The 23510-nt window shown below is 34.7% G+C and overlaps 2 protein-coding genes across 3 annotated transcripts in view; one reads left to right on the top strand and one right to left on the bottom strand.

Moving 5' to 3' along the window:
- Positions 1–23510, bottom strand: part of TMEM164 (transmembrane protein 164) — a 339420-nt gene that overhangs the window by 57214 nt on the left and 258696 nt on the right. The gene's annotated exons all lie outside the window — the stretch shown is intronic.
- AMMECR1 (AMMECR nuclear protein 1) overlaps positions 1–23510 on the top strand; it is a 132463-nt gene that overhangs the window by 44777 nt on the left and 64176 nt on the right. Inside the window, exon 2 of one of the 2 annotated variants that reach the window (XM_050776560.1) lies at positions 17842–17952. The exons of the other annotated variant lie outside the window; for it this stretch is intronic. Within the exon in view, the coding sequence (XP_050632517.1) occupies positions 17842–17952 (111 nt within the window). The remainder of the gene's footprint in view (positions 1–17841; positions 17953–23510) is intronic. 2 annotated transcript variants of the gene reach the window in all.

Below are 23510 nucleotides of genomic sequence, written 5' to 3'. Positions count from 1 at the left end.
AAACTTTTTAATCCAGCTTTATCTAATCAAATGGATATTCCCAGACAGATTTGCGGCGGGGGGAGAGAGCTACCTTTTATTGAATCACATGTTGGGTTAGACCCTTACATGTATTATATAATTCTGTAGTCCAATATGAAAACTATTTTAAGTAAAGCAATCATTTGGCAATTTTACTGTCCTAGATTACAGAATCACAAATGTGTTCCTATAGAAAACAATTTGGAGTTAACTGATTAACTGTTTATTAAATAACTAATTGCAATAGTTTTTCCATTATTCAGTTTCATTTTTTTTGAAACAGAGGTGTTTCTGTGGTATGTTTGCATTGGCAGAATAAAGAAAGAATCTGGGTAAGTTTGAAAGGATGAAACTGGTCACTGAAAGTTTCTTTTCAAGTACAAAGGTTTTTTTTTTTTTTTTTTTATCAATCTAGTAATATTCAACAGAGACACATATAGATAATCCAGATATCTTTATCTTTAGCTGGATATTTGGTTAGTGTTTAATGCCAAGAAAGAGTGTGAGAAGTAGTCCCTATGGGAAATTATATTTTCTTTGGTCTTTGGTTCTACAGCTATGTAGAAATTCTGGATCGAGTATGAAGTTCATTTATACATGTAAATGTACATTTATCTGTGGGATTTATCTAAGAAGCAGTGGGTTGGGGTATCATTCTCGCTGGTGAAAGAAGAGGACTGGGTGGAACTCTAGAGAAAAATTAGCTTTTAGGGATGATGAATATGTTCAATAGCTCAGGTGGCAAATTTTGCTTTATTGTATTGATGTGATAAGCTGAGTGGGTCACTGCCATTTCCAGACCATATACACCACCTTTGGCTAATTTGTCTTCTGTCATGTACCTAGCAGTTCAGCTGGAGGCTTTTTAAACCAAAGTATTTAAATATACATAGGAAGTTGTTGTACTGGTGCTTATTGGTGGCTACTGTGTTCTTTCTTATCTTCCTAGGGAGTTTGGTCCCTTTGTTTAGCTTCTGTTTCATTTGTTTACAGAGTTATAGGCTTTGAAGTAGGCAGTTATTTAGGATTGCCTAAAGAGATGTGTAAAGCAAGAAGTCTCCTTTATAGGTAAGCAATTATCCTTATTTCACTGCCTTATTACCTCAGTTTCTCAGCCAGTGTCTTTCACAAATTTGGCTTTTCTCATAGGCTTGACATTGGCTTACTTACTGCTATCCTAATTTTTTTGTGGAAACTTAGTTTTGTGTCTCCCAGATTAGATGCTAGCTCAGTTTACTTTCTGAACATTTAACTATCAAAGCTGTGTCTGATGTGTTAGTGAGGAATTTTTAAAAAATAATTTTTGATAATTTAATGATACATATCACATTATTTTTTCTATTTGTTCCATCATAAAAGAAATTTTCATATCTGGTTTCCTTAATGTAGGGTTCCTGTCCTTAGGTGACTGTCCTTCTATAGATATGGCATTGTTATTACAAGATTTGTACTGGTAAGACTATGATAAATTTAGTGTTTTCTAGGATAGTAGTGAGGTAAATAGCTGTGCTGTAAGACTGTTTAAATCAACATAGCTGAAAAAATGGGCCTTTAAAAATAGCAATAACAGAGTACACATACGTTAGACATAATGCATGATTATTAATGACTTCCTCAAGATTTTTTAGGAGTTATGAATAAGGTCGTTCAGATTGCACTTTTTTTAAACTCATGGAGGTAGTATAAGAGGAGTGAGCTATTTTTGGCATGGGCTTAAAGAAGGAAATATCAGCGTGACTGGTAACTGACATGTTTGTCAAGTTCAGTTTCTACCTGACGGCTTTAAATTTTTAAAAATTGCATTACTTTGGACTTTAGAGTTCTCAGTATGAAATTTTTTAAGAGTGACTTGTCTAACCTTTGGGTTCTGAGTAGTGTGTTGCCCCTGAAATTGGTTGACTCATTTCATATTCTTCTAAGAGTTCACCACCTGTCAAAGCTGAAGAGATCTGTCCCTTTTGCTTTTTACTTCCTGAACCATTTTTCTTTTTTATTATTATTATTATTATACTTTAAGTTCTAGGGTACATGTGCACAATGCACAGGTTTGTTACATATGTATACATGTGCCATGTTGGTGTGCTGCACCCATTAACTCATCATTTACATTAGGTATATCTCCTAATGCTATCCCTCCCCCCTCCCCCCACCCCATGACAGGCCCCAGTGTGTGATGTTCCCCACCCTGTGTCCAAGTGCTCTCATTGTTCAATTCCCACCTATGAGTGAGAACATGTGGTGTTTTGTATTTTGTCCTTGCGATAGTTTGCTCAGAATGATGTTCCTGAACCATTTTTCTGCTGGCACTAGTCTTCTCTTATTTGTGGTAGTTTTCCCACATTTAATATGTAAAACCTACCACAGAGTTTTAACCAATAGTTTCACATTTAATATGTGAAACCTACCACAGAGTTTGAACCTTAATGTGACTTAGGGTTAAAGTGCTTTGAGACTTTACTTTTGTCCCCGAAGAAGTAACTGGTGCAAGACTTGCTCCTTTCCACCTCACATCTCCCATAAACAACTAGAAACCAGACAAAATACATGAAACAACTGTTTTTAGACGTCAGGCAACAGACAGCACAGGACTGTGGTCATTGAGAGAAAGGGAACAAACGAAGTGAGCTCTACCATCACCCTGACTTTTTGTCAGCAGGCAGTTTCTAGACCACAGCATTGTGAGGGGGAACCCAAGCAGAACTGCAATCTTGCTGAATTGGTGAGACAGAGATAGGAACTCGGGGAGGCCTAGGTGGCAGAAATTTATGGAGCAGAGTACTGGAGAGGGAAAGCTACTCAGAGACATAGCTCCAGAAATCTGCATAGATATTCCCTTTATCTCTGACTCAATATGAATCTGTGCATGTATCAAGGGCAACACTATGAGGCTGGGCAGAAAACAACTGCTCAGGAACTATAAGCTGAAAACTTACCAGAGCTCATACAGACCTGAGAGACATGAGTTCCTACAGGAAGAGTTGTGAGCCCTTGTTGAACACCCAGGGCATTCCATAGAGACCCCAGAAGGGTCATACTTTAGTAGTAAAGGCTACTTTAAAGTAAAGGACTTTAAATAATTATCCACAAATAATTTAACTGCATGACAAAACTTCAACACTCTTTGAAGGCAGGACAGCAAATTCCAAACACTCAACAATATGATGATTATAATATCTGGCATACAAAAAATTACTAGACATTTCAAGAGGCACTACAGTGTGACCCATAACCAGGAGGAAGCCAGTCAGTGGAAACAGAACCAGAAATGATGGTTATAGAATTAGCAGACAAGGACTTTAAAACAGCTATTAAAATGTGTTGAAGGATTGAAAGGAAAACATGAATGTAGTGAGTAAAGAAATGGAAGACATATAAAGAACCAAATGGAACTTCTGGAGCTGAAAAGTATATTATAAAAAATGAAAAATTCATTGATGAAATGAATAGCAAATTAGATGCTGCAGAGGAAAATATCAATGAATTTGTATACATAACAGTAGAAATTATCCAGTATGAAACAGAATAGAAAAAATGGAAGGAAAAAAGTCTCAGTGAACTGTGAGACCGTATCAAGCCGATTAACATACTTGCAACTGGAGTCCCATAAGGAAAGGAGAGTGAGAAATAGGCAGAAAAAAAATTGAAGAAATAATGGCTAGAAATTTTCCAAATATGATGAAAATGTAAATCCATAAATCCAACAAGCTCAATGTATCCAAAACAGAAAAACCACACTAAAGCAATTATAATTAATTGTTGAAAACTAGTGATAGAGCATTTTGAAAGCCACTAGGAAAAAAAAGGACACATTACAGAGGAACAAAGAGAAGAACTGAATACTTCTCATTAGAAACAATGGAAGCTTCCAGAAGACAATGGAATGACATCTTAAAAGTGCTGAAAAAAAAATACTGCCAATCTCAAATTTGATTCCAGTGAAAATACCCTTTAAAAAAGAAATGATGGTGAAATATATATATTTTTCAGACAAAAATGAAAAGAATTATCACTAGCAAACCTTAACTGCAAGAAATTTAAAGGCAGCTGTCCAGGCTGAAGGAAAATGATAACAGATAGAAACTTGGATCTCTACAAAGTAATGAAGAGTGCCAGATAAGTGTGGCAAGTGTAGGGTAAATATAAAAGACATTTTCCCCTCATTAAAAAATTTCTTTAAAAGTTAAGTTATCATTTAAAGGAAAATTAATAATCTATTATAGGTTTATATGGTATATAGAAGTTAAAGGTATAACAGTAGCCTCAAAGTATGGGAGGGGTGAAATGGACGCATACTGTTAAGGTCTTTACATTGCTTTTGTAGTGATATAATATTAGCTGAAAGTAGGTTGAAATAACATAAAGATGCATCGATACAACCTAGAAAAATTACTTAAAAGGGCATAACTAATAAGCTAATAATGGTGATAAAATTAAATACTAAAGTATACTCATTTAAGTTTAAAGACAGTAAAAGAGAAGTGGAGAACAAATGGGAAATACAGAAAACAAATATTAGATATAAAGATGGTAGACTTAAACCCAACTCTGTCAGCAGTTATATTAAATGTAAGTAGTCTAACCACTCCAGTTAAAAGGCTGCATAAAAAATGCAAGACCTAACCATATACTGTATATAAGAAATCCACTTTAAGGATAAAGACACAGGTATGTTAAAAGCAAAAAGACAGAAAAAGATATACAAACATTCATAAGAATGCTAGAGTTACTATGCCAATAAGAGATGAATTGGACTTCAGGACAGCCAGTGTTAGCAGGAATGAGGGCCATGTCATAATGATAAAGTAGTTAACTCAAGAAGACAAAATACTAAATGTGTATGTGCCTAACAGATCCTCAAAATACATGAAAGAAAAAAAAAAACATAAAAGGATAAGTAGACAAAACTACAATTAGAGTTGGATATTTCAACATTATTAATTCAGTAATTGTTAGAGCAAGTAGACAAAAATCAGTGAGGAGATAGAAAACATGACCAATACTACCAACCAACTGGACCTAATTGACACTTATAAAACACTGGACCTAACATTACCAGAATACATTTTCTTTTCAAATTCACAAGGTATATTCACTAAGAGAATACATTTTCTTTTCAAATTCACAAGGTATATTCACTAAGATAGACCATATTCTGGGTCATAAAACAAGCCTTCAATATATTTAGAAGAACTAAAGTCATATGCAGTATGTTATCTGACTCAAATGGAATTAAATTAGAAATCAGTGACAAAAAGGTGTCTGTAAAATTCCCAAACATTAGGAAATTATATAAAATTATACCCCTAAATAAATCATAGGTCAAGGAAGAAATCATAAGGGCAATTAAAAATATTTTGAACTGAATGATAATGAAAAGATAACATATTAAAATTTATGAGCTACAACTAACAGTGCTGAGAGGGAAAGTTATAGCTTTTCAAGAAGGAAGATTGAAATCAGTAAGCTTCTACCTTAAGAGGCTAGAAAAAGAGCAAATTAAACACCAATTAAGTAACAGAAATCATAGAAGTATAGAAATCAGGAAAATAGAAAACAAAAAATGGGGAAAATCAATAAAAGCAAAAACCTGCTCTTTAAAAAGATCAATAAAATTGATAATAGCTAGACTGATAAAGATTAAAAAGAGAGAAAAGTCACAAATTAAAACAAATTACCAATACTACAATGAAATAATAGACATACAGATCCTACAAACATTAAAAGGATGATATGGGAATATCCTGAATGACTTTATGTCAATAAATTCTACAACTTAGATGAAGTGGAAAAATTCCTTGAAAGACATGATTTAACAAAGTGACTCAGAAATACTAGAAAATCTGAATAGCCTTATGTCTATTAAATGAGTTAAATTTGTAGTTTAAAAACATCCTGTAATTAAAACTCTAGTGTCCAATGAATTCAATGGTAAAGTCTATCAAATATTTAAGGAACAAATAAACCAAACTCATAGAAAATAGAGGAGGATAGAATTCTTCCCAACTCAAACTGTGAGGCTAGAAAAATTGGAACTTTTGTACACTGCTGGTGGGAATGTAAAATGGTGCAGCAGCTACGTAAAACAGCATTGAAGTTCCTAAAAATGTGAGATAAAACTACCATAAAGCAATCCCACTTTTGGGTATATATCCAAAAGAATTGAAATGAGGATCTTGAAGAGATTATCTCAGATCCCATGTTCATTGCAGCATTATTCACAGTAGCCAAGATAGAGAACAACCCAAGTATCTATTAATAGACAAATGATAAAGAATATGTGGTATATACGTACAACAGAATATTATTTAGCCTTTTAAAAGAAGGAAATTATTGTAGTAGTTATTTGCAACAAGTGGCTCAACCTAAAGAACATTATGCTAAGTGAAATAAGCCAGTCACAGAAGGACAAATACCACATATTTCCACTTTTATGAGATATATACTAGTCAAACAAATAGAAGTGTAGACTATATTCATGGTTACCGGGGGTTGGGGGAAGGGAGAATGGGGATTTGTTCAACAGGTATAAAGTTGCAGTTGTGCTAACTCATTAAATTGTACACTTTAAATATGTGCAGTTCTGTTTATATCAATTATACTCAACAAAGCTACTTTTTAAAAAGGCCTTGAACACAAGTTTCATGGTGGCTTTATTTATAATAGGCCCAAAGTGGAAGCAACCCTAGAAGCCATCAACAGTTGAGTGGACAAAAAACTGATATATCCATTCAATGGAATATTAATCAGCAATAAAAAGACAACATAAATGAATATCAGAAGCATTATGCTAAGTGAAGTTTGACACAAAAGATTGTATATTGGATGATTCCATTTATATGAAATTCTACAAAATGCAAAACTATAGTGACAGCAGGTTAGTGTTTGCCCCAGGGTCCAGGACTGTGGGGACGGGATTGATTGCAAAGTGATGCAAGGGAGATCTTTGGGGTGATGGAAATGTTTTATACCCTGGTCGTGGTTTAGGTTACATATATGTATACGTTTGCCAAAAGTCATTAAACTTTACACTTAAAATGGGTGCTTTTATTATGTGGAAACTATATTTTAATAAGGTTGGTTTTTAAAAAGAAGCACTTTGGAGGCAAGGATATCAGTTTCATCTAAAAATGCATCAACCTCTTGAATATTTCCTAGTAGAGGTTCTCAAGAGGCAGAACTGTTTTCTGAACGGTAAAGGAAGGGGCGGCAGAAGCAAAAGCAACATACGCAGCCCTGACACAAAATATGGTCTCAAGTTGTTGGTGACTTATCCCTCGATCTTGCCTTTCTTCTTCTCCCTACAGTGAGGAGGGCTTGCTATAAAGCTGTCTTTCCAGCTCTTTTCTTTCATGGGAGTGAGTAATCCAATATAAGGATCTTAAATTCATTAACAGTTACCTTTCTAAATCCAGAAAACATGTGAAAAACAAATACATCACAGTTTTACTGCAAGTCTTACTTATTAAGCTAGCATCAGATGTCTTTGGAGTGGAAAACAACATAAAAACCTGGAATGAAGACTATGGATAGTTTTCTAGCTCTTTTAATATTTATGTTTAAATCAATCAGTATATTTACTTCCCTTCTACTCTATTTCTGCTAATTGAGTGATGGGCTCTGGGGAAGACAAGATGGTAGAAGATAGGTCATAAGCTGGTGGTGGGAATATATAGGTACAAAACCCAGAACAAGTAACAACATCCCTTCATGATAAAAACCCTCAGCAAATAAGGCATCGAAGGTACATAATCTCAAAGTAACAAAAGCCATCTATGACAGACCCATAACCAACATTATACTGAATAGGGAAAATTTGAAAACATTCCCCCTAAGAACAGGAACAACGATGTCCACTCATCACTCCTATTCAACATAGTACTGAAGTACTAGCGAGAGCAATCAGGCAAGAGAAAGAAATGGCATACAAACTGGAAAAAGAAAGTCAAATTATCTCTGATCGTCAATGACATGATTGTATACCTAGAAAACACAAATGACTCCTTGAAGACTCCTAGACTTCGTAAGTGACTTCAGTTAAGTTTCAGGATACAAAATCAGTGTACAAAAATCAGCATTTCTATACATAGTGTTCAAGCTGAGAACCAAATAAAGAAGTCAGTCCTATTTAAAATAGCCACTCAAAAAATAAAATATATAGGAATACATTTAACCAAGTAGGCAAAAGATCTCTGTAAGGAGAACTACAAAACACTGATGAAAAATCATAGATGACATTAACAAATGGAAAAACATCCCATGCTAATGGACTAGAAGAATCAATATTGTTAAAATGACCATACTGCCCAAAGCAATCTACAGATTCCACACAATCACTATCAAACTACCAATGTCATTTTTCATGGAATTAGAAAAACAATCCTAAATTTCACATGGAACAAAAAAAGATCCCGAATAGCCAAAGCAATCTTAAAGCAAAAAGACCAAGTTGAGAGTCATCACACCGCCTGACTTCAAATTATGCTATAAGGCTATAGTAACTAAAACTAAAACAGCATGATACTGGTACAAAAATAGACAAACAGATCAGTGGAACACAATAGTGAACTGGATATAAAACCACATACCTACAACCAACTGATCTTCAACAAAGTAGAGAAAAATAAACAATGGGGAAAGAGTTCCTATTCAATAAATGGTGCTAGGAAAATTGACTAGCTATGTGCAGAAGAATGAAACTGGACCCCTATCTCTCACCATATACAAAAGTTAAGATGGATTAAAGACTTAAATGTAAGACCTGAAACTAAATCCTAGAGGAAAACTTAGGAAAAACTCTTCTGGACATTTTCCTAGGTGAAGAACTTATGATGAAAACTCCAAAAGCAAATGCAACAAAAACAGACAAATGAAACTTAAACTAAAAAGCTTCTGCACAGCAAAATAAATAATCAACAGAGTAAACAGAGAACCTACAGAACAGGAGAAAATATTTGCAAATTATGCTTCTAACAAAGGACTAACATCCAGTATCTACAAGGAAGTCAAACAACTCAACAAGAGGGGAAAAAACCCATTAAAAGCTGGGCAAAGGACATGACAGAAATTTCTCAAAAGAAGACATACAAGCAGCCAGCAAGCACATGAAAAAACATTCAACATTGTGAATCCTCAGAGAAATGCAAATTGAAACCACACTGAGGTATCATCTCACACCAGTCAGAATGGCTACTATTAAAAAGTGAAAAAACAACAGATGTTGGTTTGGATGTGGAGAAAAGGGAACGCTTATACATTGTTGGAGGGTATGTAAATTAGTTCAACTTTTGTGGAAAACAGGATGGCCATTTCTCTAAGAACTAAAAATAGAACTACTGGTTGACCCACCAATCCCACTACTGGGTATCTACCAAAAGGAAAATAAATCATTACATTAAAAAGATACCTGTACTCATGTGTTCATTGCAGCACTATTCACAATAGCAAAGTCATGGAACCAGTGTAAGTGTCCATCAACAGTTGACTAGACAAAGAATATGTGGTGTGTCATGCACCATGAAATACAGTGCATCCATAAAAAAAAAGAATGGAATTGTGTCCTTTGGAACAACATGGATGGAGCTGGAGGTCATTATCCTAAGTAAACTAAGAAACAGCCAAATACCATGTATTCTCACTTGTAAATGGGAGCTAAACAGTGAGTACACATGGACATAAAGATGGAAAGAGTAATAGACACTGGAGACTCCAAAAGTGGGAAGAGTGAGAGGGGAGTGAGAGTTGAAAAATTACCTATCCATTTCAGTGTTCACTATTTGGGTAATGGGTACACTAGAAACCAAGTCCTCACCGGTATGCAGTATACCCATGTAACAACAAGCACGTGTAAACCCTAAACCTAAAAGAAAATAAAGACAAATAAGAAACCCCTAACTGTTTTCATTGTTTTGTTTGAAGTGTTATGAATTCCCTGACCATCCTGCATACACAGTCAAATGGAAATACCAAAACAAAGTTCCATACAAGTTTTTAACGGCATAAAAAATAGGAGTTGACTGTATCAATTAATATTCATTCTAAAATTTCTGGACATAGTTCTTCTATTATTCTTAGTTTTGCTTAACATTTAGCATAGGAATTGGAAGACTTCAATAGAAGCTCTTTTTTGCCTGATTTGTTTCATATTAAAATAATTTTTTTTTTTTTTTTTTTGAGACGGAATCTCGCTCTGCTGCCCAGGCTGGAGTGACTGGCATGATCTCAGCTCACTGCAAGCTCCGCCTCCCGGGTTCAATTCATGCCATTCTCCCACCTCAGCCTCCCAAGTAGCTGGGACTACAGGCGCCCACCACCATGCCCTGCTAATTTTTTGTATTTTTAGTAGAGACAGGGTTTCACCGTTTTAACCAGGATGGTCTCGATCTTCTGACCTCGTGATCCGCCCGCCTCGGCCTCCCAAAGTGCTGGGATTACAGACGTGAGCCACCGTGCCCAGCCTAAAATAATTAATTTTTTTAATAGTAAAGAGTAAGTCTCAAACCTTAAAGCCCTTTGAACAAATGGGTTCAGAATAGGACTTCCAAATAGAAATTACTTCATTTTTGAAATCTATAGCAAAATGTCATTTAAAATTAAGTTGGATTTTCAGGTAATAGAGATTTGTGGTGTGTTCCTATTATCAGGAAAAAAAAACCCACAGCTATTTTTCCCTTGAAATGTTATATATATTAAATTTAATACCCAACTGCAGTATAAACTAAGAAAATATGTGCAAAAATTCTATTTTTTTCCAATTAAGGTGGTCTTTCTCATCTAATTTATGGCTCTAAAAAACTATAAGATTGTCTCAGCATATCAAGTCTGGGACTAATTTATTTTTTGTTTGCTGAAAATTGTTGATTTGCTCTTGTTAAAGGAAGAAATGGTTCTTTCAGTTCAAAAATTGGCAGAATCAAGCTAATCCCTTACAGTATGCTTGTGCTTTGGCTGATTGTATGTCTGTGGTGATTACACTTGATTAACAACAGCAAAAAATTCTACCTTCCCAATCATCTGTTAAGACTTTAGTCTGCATCCCTTCCTCTGGCATTTGCCAGTTAAATTAGAATTACATAAATGGGAGAAAGAGAATATAATGCTGCTATGATAGAATTTCTTGGAACACCAGGCAAAGAAAAGTATTGAAAGATTGGTAATTCCTGATCCCTGCTTTCAGATATTTGTGGTCTCCTATACTAATTTATGCTGTCTATCTAAGCAGCGTGACCTTATTTTCCTGAGCCCTATGGGATACAGGCTATTTATTATACAAAGGTTGGAGGGAGGAGTATGGTATAAGGATACAGTGGTGATTTAGTGCATTTTATCTACAGCAAATGGTTGGATGAGAAATGCATCTGAATCTTACTTCTCGACCCTGACTCAGATTAGCCCCCTCCTATTTCTCTCCATTCCTCTCAATTTGATTTTCAAATTATCTGGAGGAGTCTCATTCATTCTATAATATGAACTACTTAATCAAATAATCAGATCAATACCTAGCTGATGAGTTGTTAACCAATGGTATAATAAATGGAAATTTCGATTTGGAGGAAATTTGTATTTAACAGAGTACCTGGGTTTGATGAAGTCCAGCTAGACAACAGGAAAAAATGAAGTGAGAAGGCTGAGGGAGATCAGAAAGAGTGTTGGGAAGCCATCAAGCATAAAATGGTAGGCTTTACTGTGGGTTTCTTACGTGATAATGTAGAAACTTATAAATCAGGGCTAGTGTTTCCAGGCTGATGCAGCATTTCTAGTTTGTCCTGGTATCTTTTCAGCTAATCTTTCTGTCTCCCCTACTGGGAGACAGAAAGGAGGAACAGGAGGAAGAGGAGATTTGTGCTTATGCTCACCTATGTAGTGCTACGTAGTATTCATAGAATTTTCCTATTCTTTGGTCTTTTAGAAGACACCTAGGTTTGCCACTCACATTTTTTTTCCTGTAGTGGGGGAAAAAAAAACCCTTATTAAACCAGTAGTAAGAAAATTTGGAGGACTTGCCAGGTTCTAACACTAACCAATTTGGTGATTCTACACTGTCTGCCTGGATGTCTTTTTGTATTTCACCTGTAAAATGAAAAGCAAATGGATTATCTCTTAAAGACTCTTTCAGTGAATGAGCTTACATACATTGTTATACACATTTTAAACTATGTACTAAAGTTTGGGTTAGGGATTTGTAATGGACTGAATTGTAACCCACCCCCCCAACCTCTGCATTCATATGTCCAAGCCCTAACCCCTAATGTGACTGTATTTGATAAGGCCTACAAGAAATTAATTACGGTTTAATGAAGTCATGAAGATGGGGGCCTGATCCAATAGGATTAGTGTCCTTATAAGAGACACTTGGAGAGCTCGTGCTCTCCCTCTCCCTGCACACACTCAGAGGAGACTATGTGAGTACAAAGTGGCCGTATAGCAGCCTTAAAGCCTAGTAAAGGAAGAGAGCCTTTACCAGGAACTGAACTCTGCCAGTATCTTAATCTTGGGCTTTCTAGCCCCCATAACAGTGAGGAAATAAATTTCTGTTGTTTATGCCACCTAGTGTACAGTATTTTATTATGGCATCCCTATTACATGATTTAACCTTATTAGGTATGTTTTTATGAATTGAATCTGTAGTTTATATGATTTAGAAATGAAATGTAAAGCTTCTTTTTGTTGAAACAGGAAGTGAAAGGTTTTTACCTGGTGGTGGAAAGAAGACACCGTCATTTCTGTACTTCTGTAAGCTGCTAGATCCTGGGGAATTATGGTATTTTTAGCTGGATGTTATGAGGAATATAGTTGTATTTTTGAGCTAAATTGCTGAGAAACCTGAATGCAGTTGAGAAACAATCATTATTTGATGGTAGAAGAACAGAATAAGTTACACGGCTTCTCTTTTTTCCTATATCCCCCCCTCCATTATAAATAACCTTGTTGAGTACCCTGTTTTATTAATTATTATTGCATTGGTAGAGATTGATGTTTTTTGTTAATGCTGACTCCTACAAATCTTATTCTAAATAATCTTATTCTAAAGAAGAGCAAATTGCCAGGGTCTAAGACTTTTTTGTAACCTCTATTTTGCCTTGATATGGCAGGAGAGATAGGGTTTACGGTAAAATAGTATTAAGTAAATACACCTTTTTCGTTGTATCACTTAATTGTATTCTGCTCCTGCAAACATATTTCTAATTTGTTCTGGCTCACATCAATAGATGGGGAGTGTCCTGTTCAGATTTACATTGCTTTTCGTACTTTTGCTGATTGTATGCAACTACATTTCCCTAGAGCTACTGTTGACCTGACAGTATTGGCTGCTAGTTGGCAGGGAGGATTCATCTAAATTAAATGATTACTTCCTGTTCCTGTCTACAGACATGAAAAAATGGAGTGTTTACTTTTCTGCAAAGGTTTCTCAGAAATAGGAAAATTACTTTAAAAGCTTTGTCTGGTTACCTTCAGATAAACATTTCCATTAATATTTCATCTCATTTTGAACTCTCTTCTAGTTTGTAGTATTTTTTCAATGTATGTAGGTGGCCTCAAACCATATGGCAAAAGCATTTTCCCAAAACATCCAATCTTTGTCTTACTATGAACTGGTTTTCTGTATTTTTTTCTCACTGAGCAGCTCCTCTCAACAGACTCAAAACCCTTTTTCTATTTTGATCTACCTCTGATTATGCTGATGTATTAGGTCCTTTTTGGAACTCATACATGTTTTAATAGCACATTTAAAAATGAAATTGCCTATTCCTTCCCTCTGTGTTGCGTGAAGAAAAAAATTTGTTCCTATTTTTAGATAATATGTATTGAATGTTCTCGTAGTCATTGCCCTGTACAACGTGGTTATCACACACAAGATACAATCTCTTGTGCTCAGTGATATTTATTATGTGTCTGTCTACTTTAAAATGCTTAAATTCCCAGGTTCTTTCCCTGATTAAATGTTGCTTTTAGGTATTTTAGTTGTTTTAATTCCATACACGTGTACTTTATAAACGATGTTGGATGAGGATTTGTAATGAGAAATTAGAGTCCCAGATTTTTAATGAATAGTTTTATTCTGTCTGCTAAAAGTCTGACTACTTCCATCTTCAGGCATCTGTCCTAAACACAGTAGCACTCCCTCCATCTTTGACACACATACTTCCCCGAAATCCCAACTCCCAAAGTGGATGTTGCCAGGGGCAGGTAAGGATCAGGGAGAGTGTAGATGATTCTGTATCTGCTCACATCTTATGAGGGGTCTTGAGAACACATAGTCCACAGTGCTTCAAATTCAAAGAAATGTTAAATCTGAAAGAGCCCATAGCAAAAGTTATCAAGACTATCAGACTACTTCCTGTTTCCTGAATGTGCTGTGCACTTTTACATGTCCATACCCATGCTTGTTTTGGAGCATCTTTGCTCCTCAGGCTGCCTTGTAAAATGCAGCTTGTCCTCCAGCAACCTAAGCTCTGAATTAATCATTCCGTCATCAGTGATAGCATGGCATTATAAGAAACTATTAATATATAATTTCTCCCACCATATGTTTGAGTGCCCTGCAACATATTTCATAGTATAGTGTTTAGTTTGTGTTATTTTTCTATTTATACTTTAAGTTTTAAATGTTTACTTGAGCAGATAGGGTTATGTTATAGTAAGAATGGTGTGTGTATATAAATGAGAAAGTAAAAGGTAAAAGACTTTTAAATGACTTTCATTTCTAGCGTTTTTGATAGGAAATGAATTCACTCACACTTTTAGGTTTCTCATGGAATTCATTGAGGAAGAGAATATACAACTTAGTTCTGACTTATTCAGAAACCATAATGGTATTTTAAAAACATGCTGTTATCTATGTTTCATTGTGATTCACTTCATTCTGAAGCTGCCAAAAGACCTGTCTTATATAGAGATACTTTGTATAACCATTGTTATAGAAGAGGATTGATACATTTCTGTATTTCTAATTTCTTAATTTATGATCATATGCTACTTCTGTGATCAAAAAATAAAGTTTGTTTTATTTTGTTTTTGTTTTGTTTTCAAAGAAGAGACAGGATGACAATCATTAAAAAGTCAGCAAACAACAGATCCTGGAGAGGATGTGGAGAAACAGGAACGCTTTTACACTGTTGGGAGTGTAAATTAGTTCAACCATTGTGGAAGACAGTGTGGCGATTCCTTACGGATATAGAACTAGAAGTACCATTTGACCCAGCCATCCCATTACTGGGTATATGCCAAAAAGATTATAAATCATTCTACTATAAAGACACATGCACACATATGTTTATTGCAACACTATTCCCAATAGCAAAGACTTCAAACCAACCCAAATGTCCATCAGTGATAGACTGGATAAAGAAAATATGGCACATATACACCATGGAATACTATGCAGCCATAAAAAGGATGAGTTCATGTCCTTTGCAGGGACATGGATGAAGCTGGAAACCATCATTCTCAGCAAACTAACACAAGAACAGAAAATCAAACACCACATGTTCTCACTCATATGTGGGAGTTGAACAATGAGAACACATGGACACAGGGAGGGGAACATCATACACGGAGGCCTGTCGGGGAGTGGGGGGCTAGGGGAGGGATAGCATTAGGAGAAATACCTAATGTAGGTGACGGATTGATGGGTGCAGCAAACCACCATGGCACCTGTATACCTATGTAACAAACCTGCACGTTCTGCACATGTACCCCAGAACTTAAAGTATTAAAAAAAAAAAGAGAGAGAGAGAGACAGGCTGGGCGTGGTGGCTCACGCCTGTAATCCCAGCACTTTGGGAGGCTCAGCCGGGTAGATCACGAGGTCAGAAGTTTGAGACCGGCCTGACCAACATGGTGAAACCCCGTCTCTACTAAAAAGACAAAAATTAGCCAGGCATGGTGGTGCACACCTGTAATCCCAGCTACTTAGGAGGCTGAGGCAGGAGAATTGCTTGACCTCGGGAGGTGGAGGTTGTAGTGAGCCGAGATCACACCACTGCACTCAGCCTGGCAGCAGAGCAAGACTCCATCTCAAAACAAAACAAAACAAAAAAATGGTTGCTGATGTTGACTATGCCAAGTTAGAAGCTGAAAAATGAAGAGGTGAATTTCATCCTTAAAGATAAGGTTTAAATTTTAAGATACTGGTATTTATGTGAGTAATGAAAGAATTGGTGAGAAAGTAATCCCATCTAATTCTTGTCTTCCTGATCAGTGGTTAGTCAAGAACAATTGGAGAAAAATTTCCAAATGGAGCATTAGAATCTTGTCTCAAGTTATAACAGGTTTATTACATATGATATAGAAAGCAAAAAACCTGGCTTTTACCTTTTGTTTGTTATTTTAATACCTTTAGTGTAGGTCGTCCTTCACTTGAATGCTAATGTTGACAGTAACTTGACCTTATGCTTTAGTCATCTTTTTGAATGCCACTGGACATTTGGCTCTTGGAAGATGGTAACTCTTAGTACTTCTTAGTAGTAAGTACTTCTCCCTGGTTTGTATATATTACTTATTTGAGAACCTATCTGCCATTGTGGCTGTCAGAGCTCAGCATAATTTAAATGCTTAAGGTGGGTGATTGAAGTACTTGAATGAGATATCTTTTCATCCATCTGCTGATGACTCACTAAAGAGTATTTTAAAGAAAGGATGTTCTCCAGCTCACCAGTGTGTTAGAGGAAAAATGACATATGGTATATCCCCTTAAAATTTAAGTTTTTAGAAAGCAGAAATGCATTATTCCAGTATTACTGTGAATACTCATATTACCAAAGATCATCCTCAATTGTAAGGTATTTATCTTTTTACAAAATGTCCTAAAATGGGTAAATTATTTCATAAAAACTGGCATACAAAGTTGCTGTAATTAGAACATAATTGTTTTTAGACTTAACCATTAATTGAGGCTGTCAGTAGTTTGCAGCAGAATCCAAACATCTACTGTATTAAACTTCATCTAAAACCACATTATTCTTGATGATATTTTGTTATAATTGATACTTTGTTCTTTGATGCTTGAGAGATTGTATTTGCAGGTAATAATTTTATCTAAAAATTAAAATAAATTTTCTGGTTTCAGAGTATTATTTTGTTAATGTCTGCTGTTGCCCTTCACCTCTCTGAACCCTACTGATTTTTCTAGGTGAAGCTAAAGAATGTCAAGCTTGATGAAGTTTTCTTCTATCCCAATAGCTTAAATTATGGCATTTGGACATGGTTTATAGTATCTATTTCCTTTTTCCTTGTATTAGTTAGCTGTGTAATAGTTATGCCTCCCTCTTATACTGGCTCCTAGAGAGCAATGACTGTGTTTTAGGCATCCTTGTAGCACCTTTCACAGCACATATCCCCTATATTTTCAGGAAGTATTTATGAAAATCATTGTTTTTTATCCCAGATTTTCCAAATTAGACTTACATATAAGTCAGTTATTTGAGGTTTAAATGAGTAATTATGCAGTTAGCCATAATGGTTAAGGCTCTGTAGTTAAGATTGCCCAGGTTTGAGTGCCTACTTCATTATGTATCAACTGTGAGACTCCCTCATATAGGAATGTTAGTATTAGCCTCCTAGAGTTGTTGATGAAGATTAACATAATTTGTTTAAAACATTTATTGAGATGCCTAACATATAGGATACACTAAATATAATGTAGTAGTAGTATAATATAACTTTTGCTAAATGTAGTCCTATTGGGCTGGCCTCTGAGCCCCTTGAAGGCCTGTCTTTTGGTCTTTATGTCTCAGGCACCTAACCTAGCAGACAGTCAATACTCAATAAATACTTGTTTGAATTGAATTGATTGATTTACCCTATTTTTATCTTCCATTACAGCCCACTGTTTGTAACATGGAAGATTGGTCGAGACAAAAGATTACGTGGATGCATAGGTACTTTTTCTGCCATGAATTTGCATTCAGGACTCAGGGAGTACACACTTACCAGGTGAAGACCAATTTTTGTTACCTCTGCTTTTACATTTAAAAAAAAAAAAAACTTACGAAACTTGAATCTGATACTTTAACTCCTTTTCTTTTACTGAATTGTCAACGTTCTTGTTTTCCTTCATGTCAGGTTTTTCCTTGTCTTTGACCATTTACCTTCTCTCTGGTAAAATATTATTCATATATATTATCATAATATAAAATACTGGGATTAATGTATTTCTGCCATCGATGTTTTGAAGTGTTTTTTTCTTCCAGTGGCCAGCTTATTTTGTATAACTTGAAAACCAATGACCAAATGTCCATGGGTTGCCAAAATATGTGATTTCTATAGTAACAGTCATTATTTCTTCCCTGTTGTGTTTTTTGAAAATAGTTGTTGTCTCTTTCATCTTACACATTTTGTTACACTTTTAAGTACTTTTGAAATTGAAAGGAGAGCCTAGGAAGAAAGTGATGCTATAGCCTAGCAGTATAATCATTCACATTCACACTTCACCCAGAATTAATTGTAGCTTGCTTATTTTCTTTTATCTAACGCAAGGACAAAGCAGTTCCTCATTACAATTGTTTAAAACTTCGTTCTTAATTTCTGAATTCACAAAATGCTATCTAGCACACAATGTGAGTTTTTTGGTTCAAGTTTATATTTCAAGCAAATTGTGACCCAAAATTATTTCAGAAGAAGAAAATTCCTTAGATAATAAGCTATTAGTAAAGGAATTTCCTGTTTTTGTTCACATTTTAGGGTGATTATCTGATACAGTTTCTATAGTTGTAACATGCACAGTGTCTGTCCAACAAGAAATTGCTCCCTGCTGACTATTGGCGCTTGGGGCATGTTGCTCAACCTCCATAGGTAAAATAGTCATTACAGTATTTTGTTCTGTATACTTAATAGAGGTGTTAGGAGAATGAAGTAATAATCACTATTTTACTTTAGGATTAATGTGGAACATTAATTATTTTACTGTAGAACTGCATAAATGCAGGCTCATAGCACCAGTTAATAAAATGCTGTAACTGAGTTTAGTATTCTCATATTTGAAGGTATGCAGTAGCTCACAACTGCAGGGTTTTCTCAGCTTACAGTGAAGCCCAGAAAAAATAAAATAAAACAATGGCTTGGAGGATCATATTCATTTTTTAGCTTTTCGCAGGTATAAGAAACTGGATGTTTGGATTTGATTAAATAACATACAGGCTGTAAGGGTTGAAACACATATTCTGGAAATAAATTCAACTTGTTAAAGATAATATAAGTACTAGTCTAGGCATGTTAGATTTTTTTTTTCTGACATAAAATACAATGGGCTCATTTTTGGGACTTCAGCAAATTCTGCCAATGGCTACCTTTTTGAGATAGGTACAAATTAAATTACATATTTAATACTAATCAATGGCAATTTATTGTACATTTCCCAAAATAAGTTGTTATGAGGAACACTGGTTCCTTTGCGCTACCTGAAGAAAAGAATTCTGTGACCAGATAAGTTTGGGAAACACTGGTTAAAAACAGCTCTGCTCACTGTAGGACTTCTCAGAACCTTTTATGTTAATAGTGTTATGTATATCTAAGAGAGAGAAATAGAATGTAGCATTTTCCAGGCTTATTTGACTACAGGACCCTTTTATCCTCCCACCCCAAAGTCTGAGTGTTCCAAGGAACACATTTTTGGAAACACAAGTCTGTTTTCAAAACAGAGTATTACTTTATACTTGGGTAGTAAGAGTTGGTAGTATAGAAACCCTTTGTGCTTTCTAGTGAAATTGTAGCAGAAATCCCATTATCAAACATTATATACCTTAGAAATCTTTCGTAGTAGTAACTGTGGTAGCAATTGGGTTTTGTTTAAAGAAAAAAATAATTTTGCTTATGTTGGCAAGGGGTGAAAATATCCAACTTTTCTGGACTTCTCCATTTATATCCTAGGGTAATGACCAGAAGAATTACAGTAGAATTTTCTAACAGTAATGTGATTCTGAATGAATTGTTCAAATACTTGAACTTGGAAATTTGCCTACATTTGTATACCTTGTTACCCTCATTGCAATCTATAGCTCTTCCTGTTTACTTTTCAACTTTTTTCTCATGTTTCTATACAGCTTCCTCAAATTGTGTATATCACATTACAGAGGGGCGTGTGTATGTGTGTACATGTGTTTGTGTGTGTATACACACATGCACATACATGGTTTTACTTCTCATTTTTGTTTGGCTTAATTTCCTTTCTTTAACAAGATATTAACAATCATACTATTTGGAAAAGATGAACAAAAGAAAACGAGTCTTACAAAATACAAGTAATCTTTTTTCCTGGATTCATTTCAGCATCAAAATTTATAAGGAGTCATTTTTTAAAAGTTGGAATATAATATTTTTCTGTCCAGTAGTGTGCTTATCATTTTTACATATTATGTTATTATGATTATTTTTGTTAATGGCTGCCATTTATTAAGAATTTACTACATCAGACATTGTTGAGGAGCTTTACATGCATAGTCCTTGTAATAACTCTTAGGTACTAATATCTACATTTTCAAAATGAGGAAACTGAGAATTAGGTAATTTAAATAATTTACCCACTCACACATCTATTAAGTGATAGAACTAGGATTCAAACCCAGAACATGTGTCTACAAAATCCATCCCCTGAGACAAAATTTTCTGATTATTTATGTTTTGAAGCTTTGTCATGAAAATAATGAACTTGAAAACAAGTTACTATACATTTTATAAATCATAGATCAGTAATCCTTCAAAAATTCTAGTAGAGGGTTAAGACTGAAATTTTGCAACATTATTTAAAATTCCAGAAAATCCATAGATAATATTATGGAAAGTATACAACTCAGAGTTGTATAGACCAGGCAGAAGAAAATTGACTTGAACTAATATTGTATTAAGGATAAAGCTTATTACAAAAAAATACTACTGTAGGACAGGAAATTGCATTCTTTAGCTACATGGACTTGACTTTAAGAATACAATTTTTTTTTTTTTGAACATAAAAATTGGTGATTCTTGGCCTCTGGTCGTCCCACCTTAAAACCCATAACTCACAAAATGAATAAATAGAATTAAATGAACTTAGGGGATGGGGCATAAAGGAGGGAGAAAGCAAAGCAAAACAAAACAAAACAAAACATAAACAGTGAAATTAAAGGCATTCTAGGCATAGGCATCTTTTTAAAGATTAGAATAACCGGTTCATCTGTGATTAGATAGACTTGTTTGATTTTCAGAATGTTACTCAATTATATCTCTTCTTTTTTTTATTGTGGGAAAATATATGTAACATAAAATTTACCATTTTAACCATTTTTAAATGTATAGTCCTGTGGCCTTAAGCACAACCACATTGTCATACAGTCATCACCACCATCCATCTCCAGAACGTTTTTCGTCTTCCCCAACTCAAACTCTGTACCCATTAAACATGAACTCCACATTCTTCCTCCTCCAGGCCCTGGCAACCACCACTCTTTTTTGTGTTGCTATGAATTTGACTACTCTAGGTACCTCATATCAGTGGAATCATATGATAGTCATTTTGTGACTAGCTTATTTCACTTAGCATAATGTCTTCAAGGTTCATCCATGTGGTAGTGTGTGTCAATTTACCTTCTTTTTAAGGCTGAATATTCCATTGTATGTATATACCACATTTTGTTTATCCTTTCATCCATTGGTGGATGTTTGGGTGGGTGGCTTCTACCTTTTGGCTGTTGTGAATAATGCTGCAATGAACATAGGTGTACAAAATATCTGTTTGAGTACCCTTTTTCCTCTTAAAAGTTAACCAGTTTATAGAAGACAATGATCTAGCTTGTGTGTAGTACCTTAACTCTAAAACCTTTCTTAAAAATATGACCAGGTATTTTAAAAATGAAATGCCTATCCTGAATTAAGTTTTTATTTATAAATAAAATTATAAACTTTTAATTTTAATAAAATTTAATTTTAATTTTAATAAAATTATTAAAACTTTAAAAATTAAAGTACTTATCATTAAAGTACTTGTCATAGTCATGTTGTATGTTCAAATATGACCAGGTATTTTTAAAATGAAATGCCTATCCTGAATTAAGGTTTTTAAATATATATATATAAAAACATAATCTTTTAAATGTAAAGTACTTGTCATAGTCAAGTTATATGTTCTCCTAATTGAAATTTTGATTTTAGATTGAAAGAAAATCTTATAAAGAGGCTGAGGATTTCTTCTCAATTGTGAAAAAACATAGTATCTGTGTAGGTAATGCAAAGTTTGTGAGAAGTACATGGAACTATTATAAATAGACTATTCTTTCCCTGACCTTGAAGGATCTGGGTAAAAGCAGGAAAGATTATAGAAAATACGAAGCAGGATGGAGAGCTCAGAATTATTGATAAAAGCCTATCCATAGAATTTGGTGATAAAGTCCACAAATTACCCTATTTATCATTGCTGAAGACTTCAAAGTAGAAATATTCTTTGTCCGAGCTGAAGGAGATAATTTCCAGTATTGTTTATGGCTTTTATACATTAGAAAGCAGAGGCAGATTTATTTCCCCAATTTTAGTACTTAGAAAACATACTTTTATAAAGAGGAGAATTAACACTAAGATAGATGAATATAAACATCTCAGTCAAAAAAGATTCCTTAAAATTTTGTCTAATAAATTTCCCAGCAAAATGCAGATCTATTTCTTTATGTAAATTCAAGTTGGCTGTAATTCTTCCAGAACATATAAGTAATTAATAGATATATTCTTATTCTGCAAAACAGGAATGTGGCCTGTCACCACACTTAAAAAAAGACTTTTTTTCTCCTTTACTTTGTTGTACTTAGACCTCTTGGCAGTGAAATAATTATTCAGGTGCTGGCAGTTCTAGAGCTTGATTGTGAACTATGCCACTTTTGTTGAACTACTTAATTCTGAGAAATTAGCAATGAAAGTTTAGCCCTTTCTAGGGAACAGTGTGACCACATTAAAGGTGATGTGCTGTGTTTTGTTTTGGAGTTTTATTTTGTTCTGTGTGGGTTAGTGGGGTTGTGTGTCAGGGGAGTTTGGGGGGGATTGATTGCTTGCATGATACAGATGTTCACTTTCCATTAGATATTCTGAGATATTGAAAATAGCTAACAAACCTACTTTATTACTTTCAAAGGTCCTAGCTACATTGGGTACTTGTGGGTGACTAGATTCATTGTAAACTGGATTTGCTTTTATATTTTGGTGTTGCAATCTGGCATTTTTCTAAAGCAGTATGAGTTTAAAGCCATTATAAGCAGCATAATATTTTCCTCTGTCATGGTAGACCGTCTTGTGATCATTTTTATTCTTGATTATTTGGGTAACCACTCTAGGCTCATTGTGAATAATTAGATTAAACAAGTTCCTCCTCCCTCTCATTTAATATTAGTCTTTATGGTAGCATCACCCAGATTGATTTTTCTTATGAAAAGAAAAGCTGTACGAATCACCTCTGACTGTACATTATTGTTATGGAAGCTCATTCTGGAGATGTTAAGGCCAAACAATTTTTGGCAAGTGGTTGTGGCAAGACTCCT

Source organism: Macaca thibetana, chromosome X, assembly GCF_024542745.1.
Source record: "Macaca thibetana thibetana isolate TM-01 chromosome X, ASM2454274v1, whole genome shotgun sequence".
NCBI lineage: Eukaryota > Metazoa > Chordata > Mammalia > Primates > Cercopithecidae > Macaca > Macaca thibetana.
The sequence above is the reverse complement of the archived record's forward strand: the minus strand, read 5'-3'. Positions and strand labels throughout refer to the sequence as shown.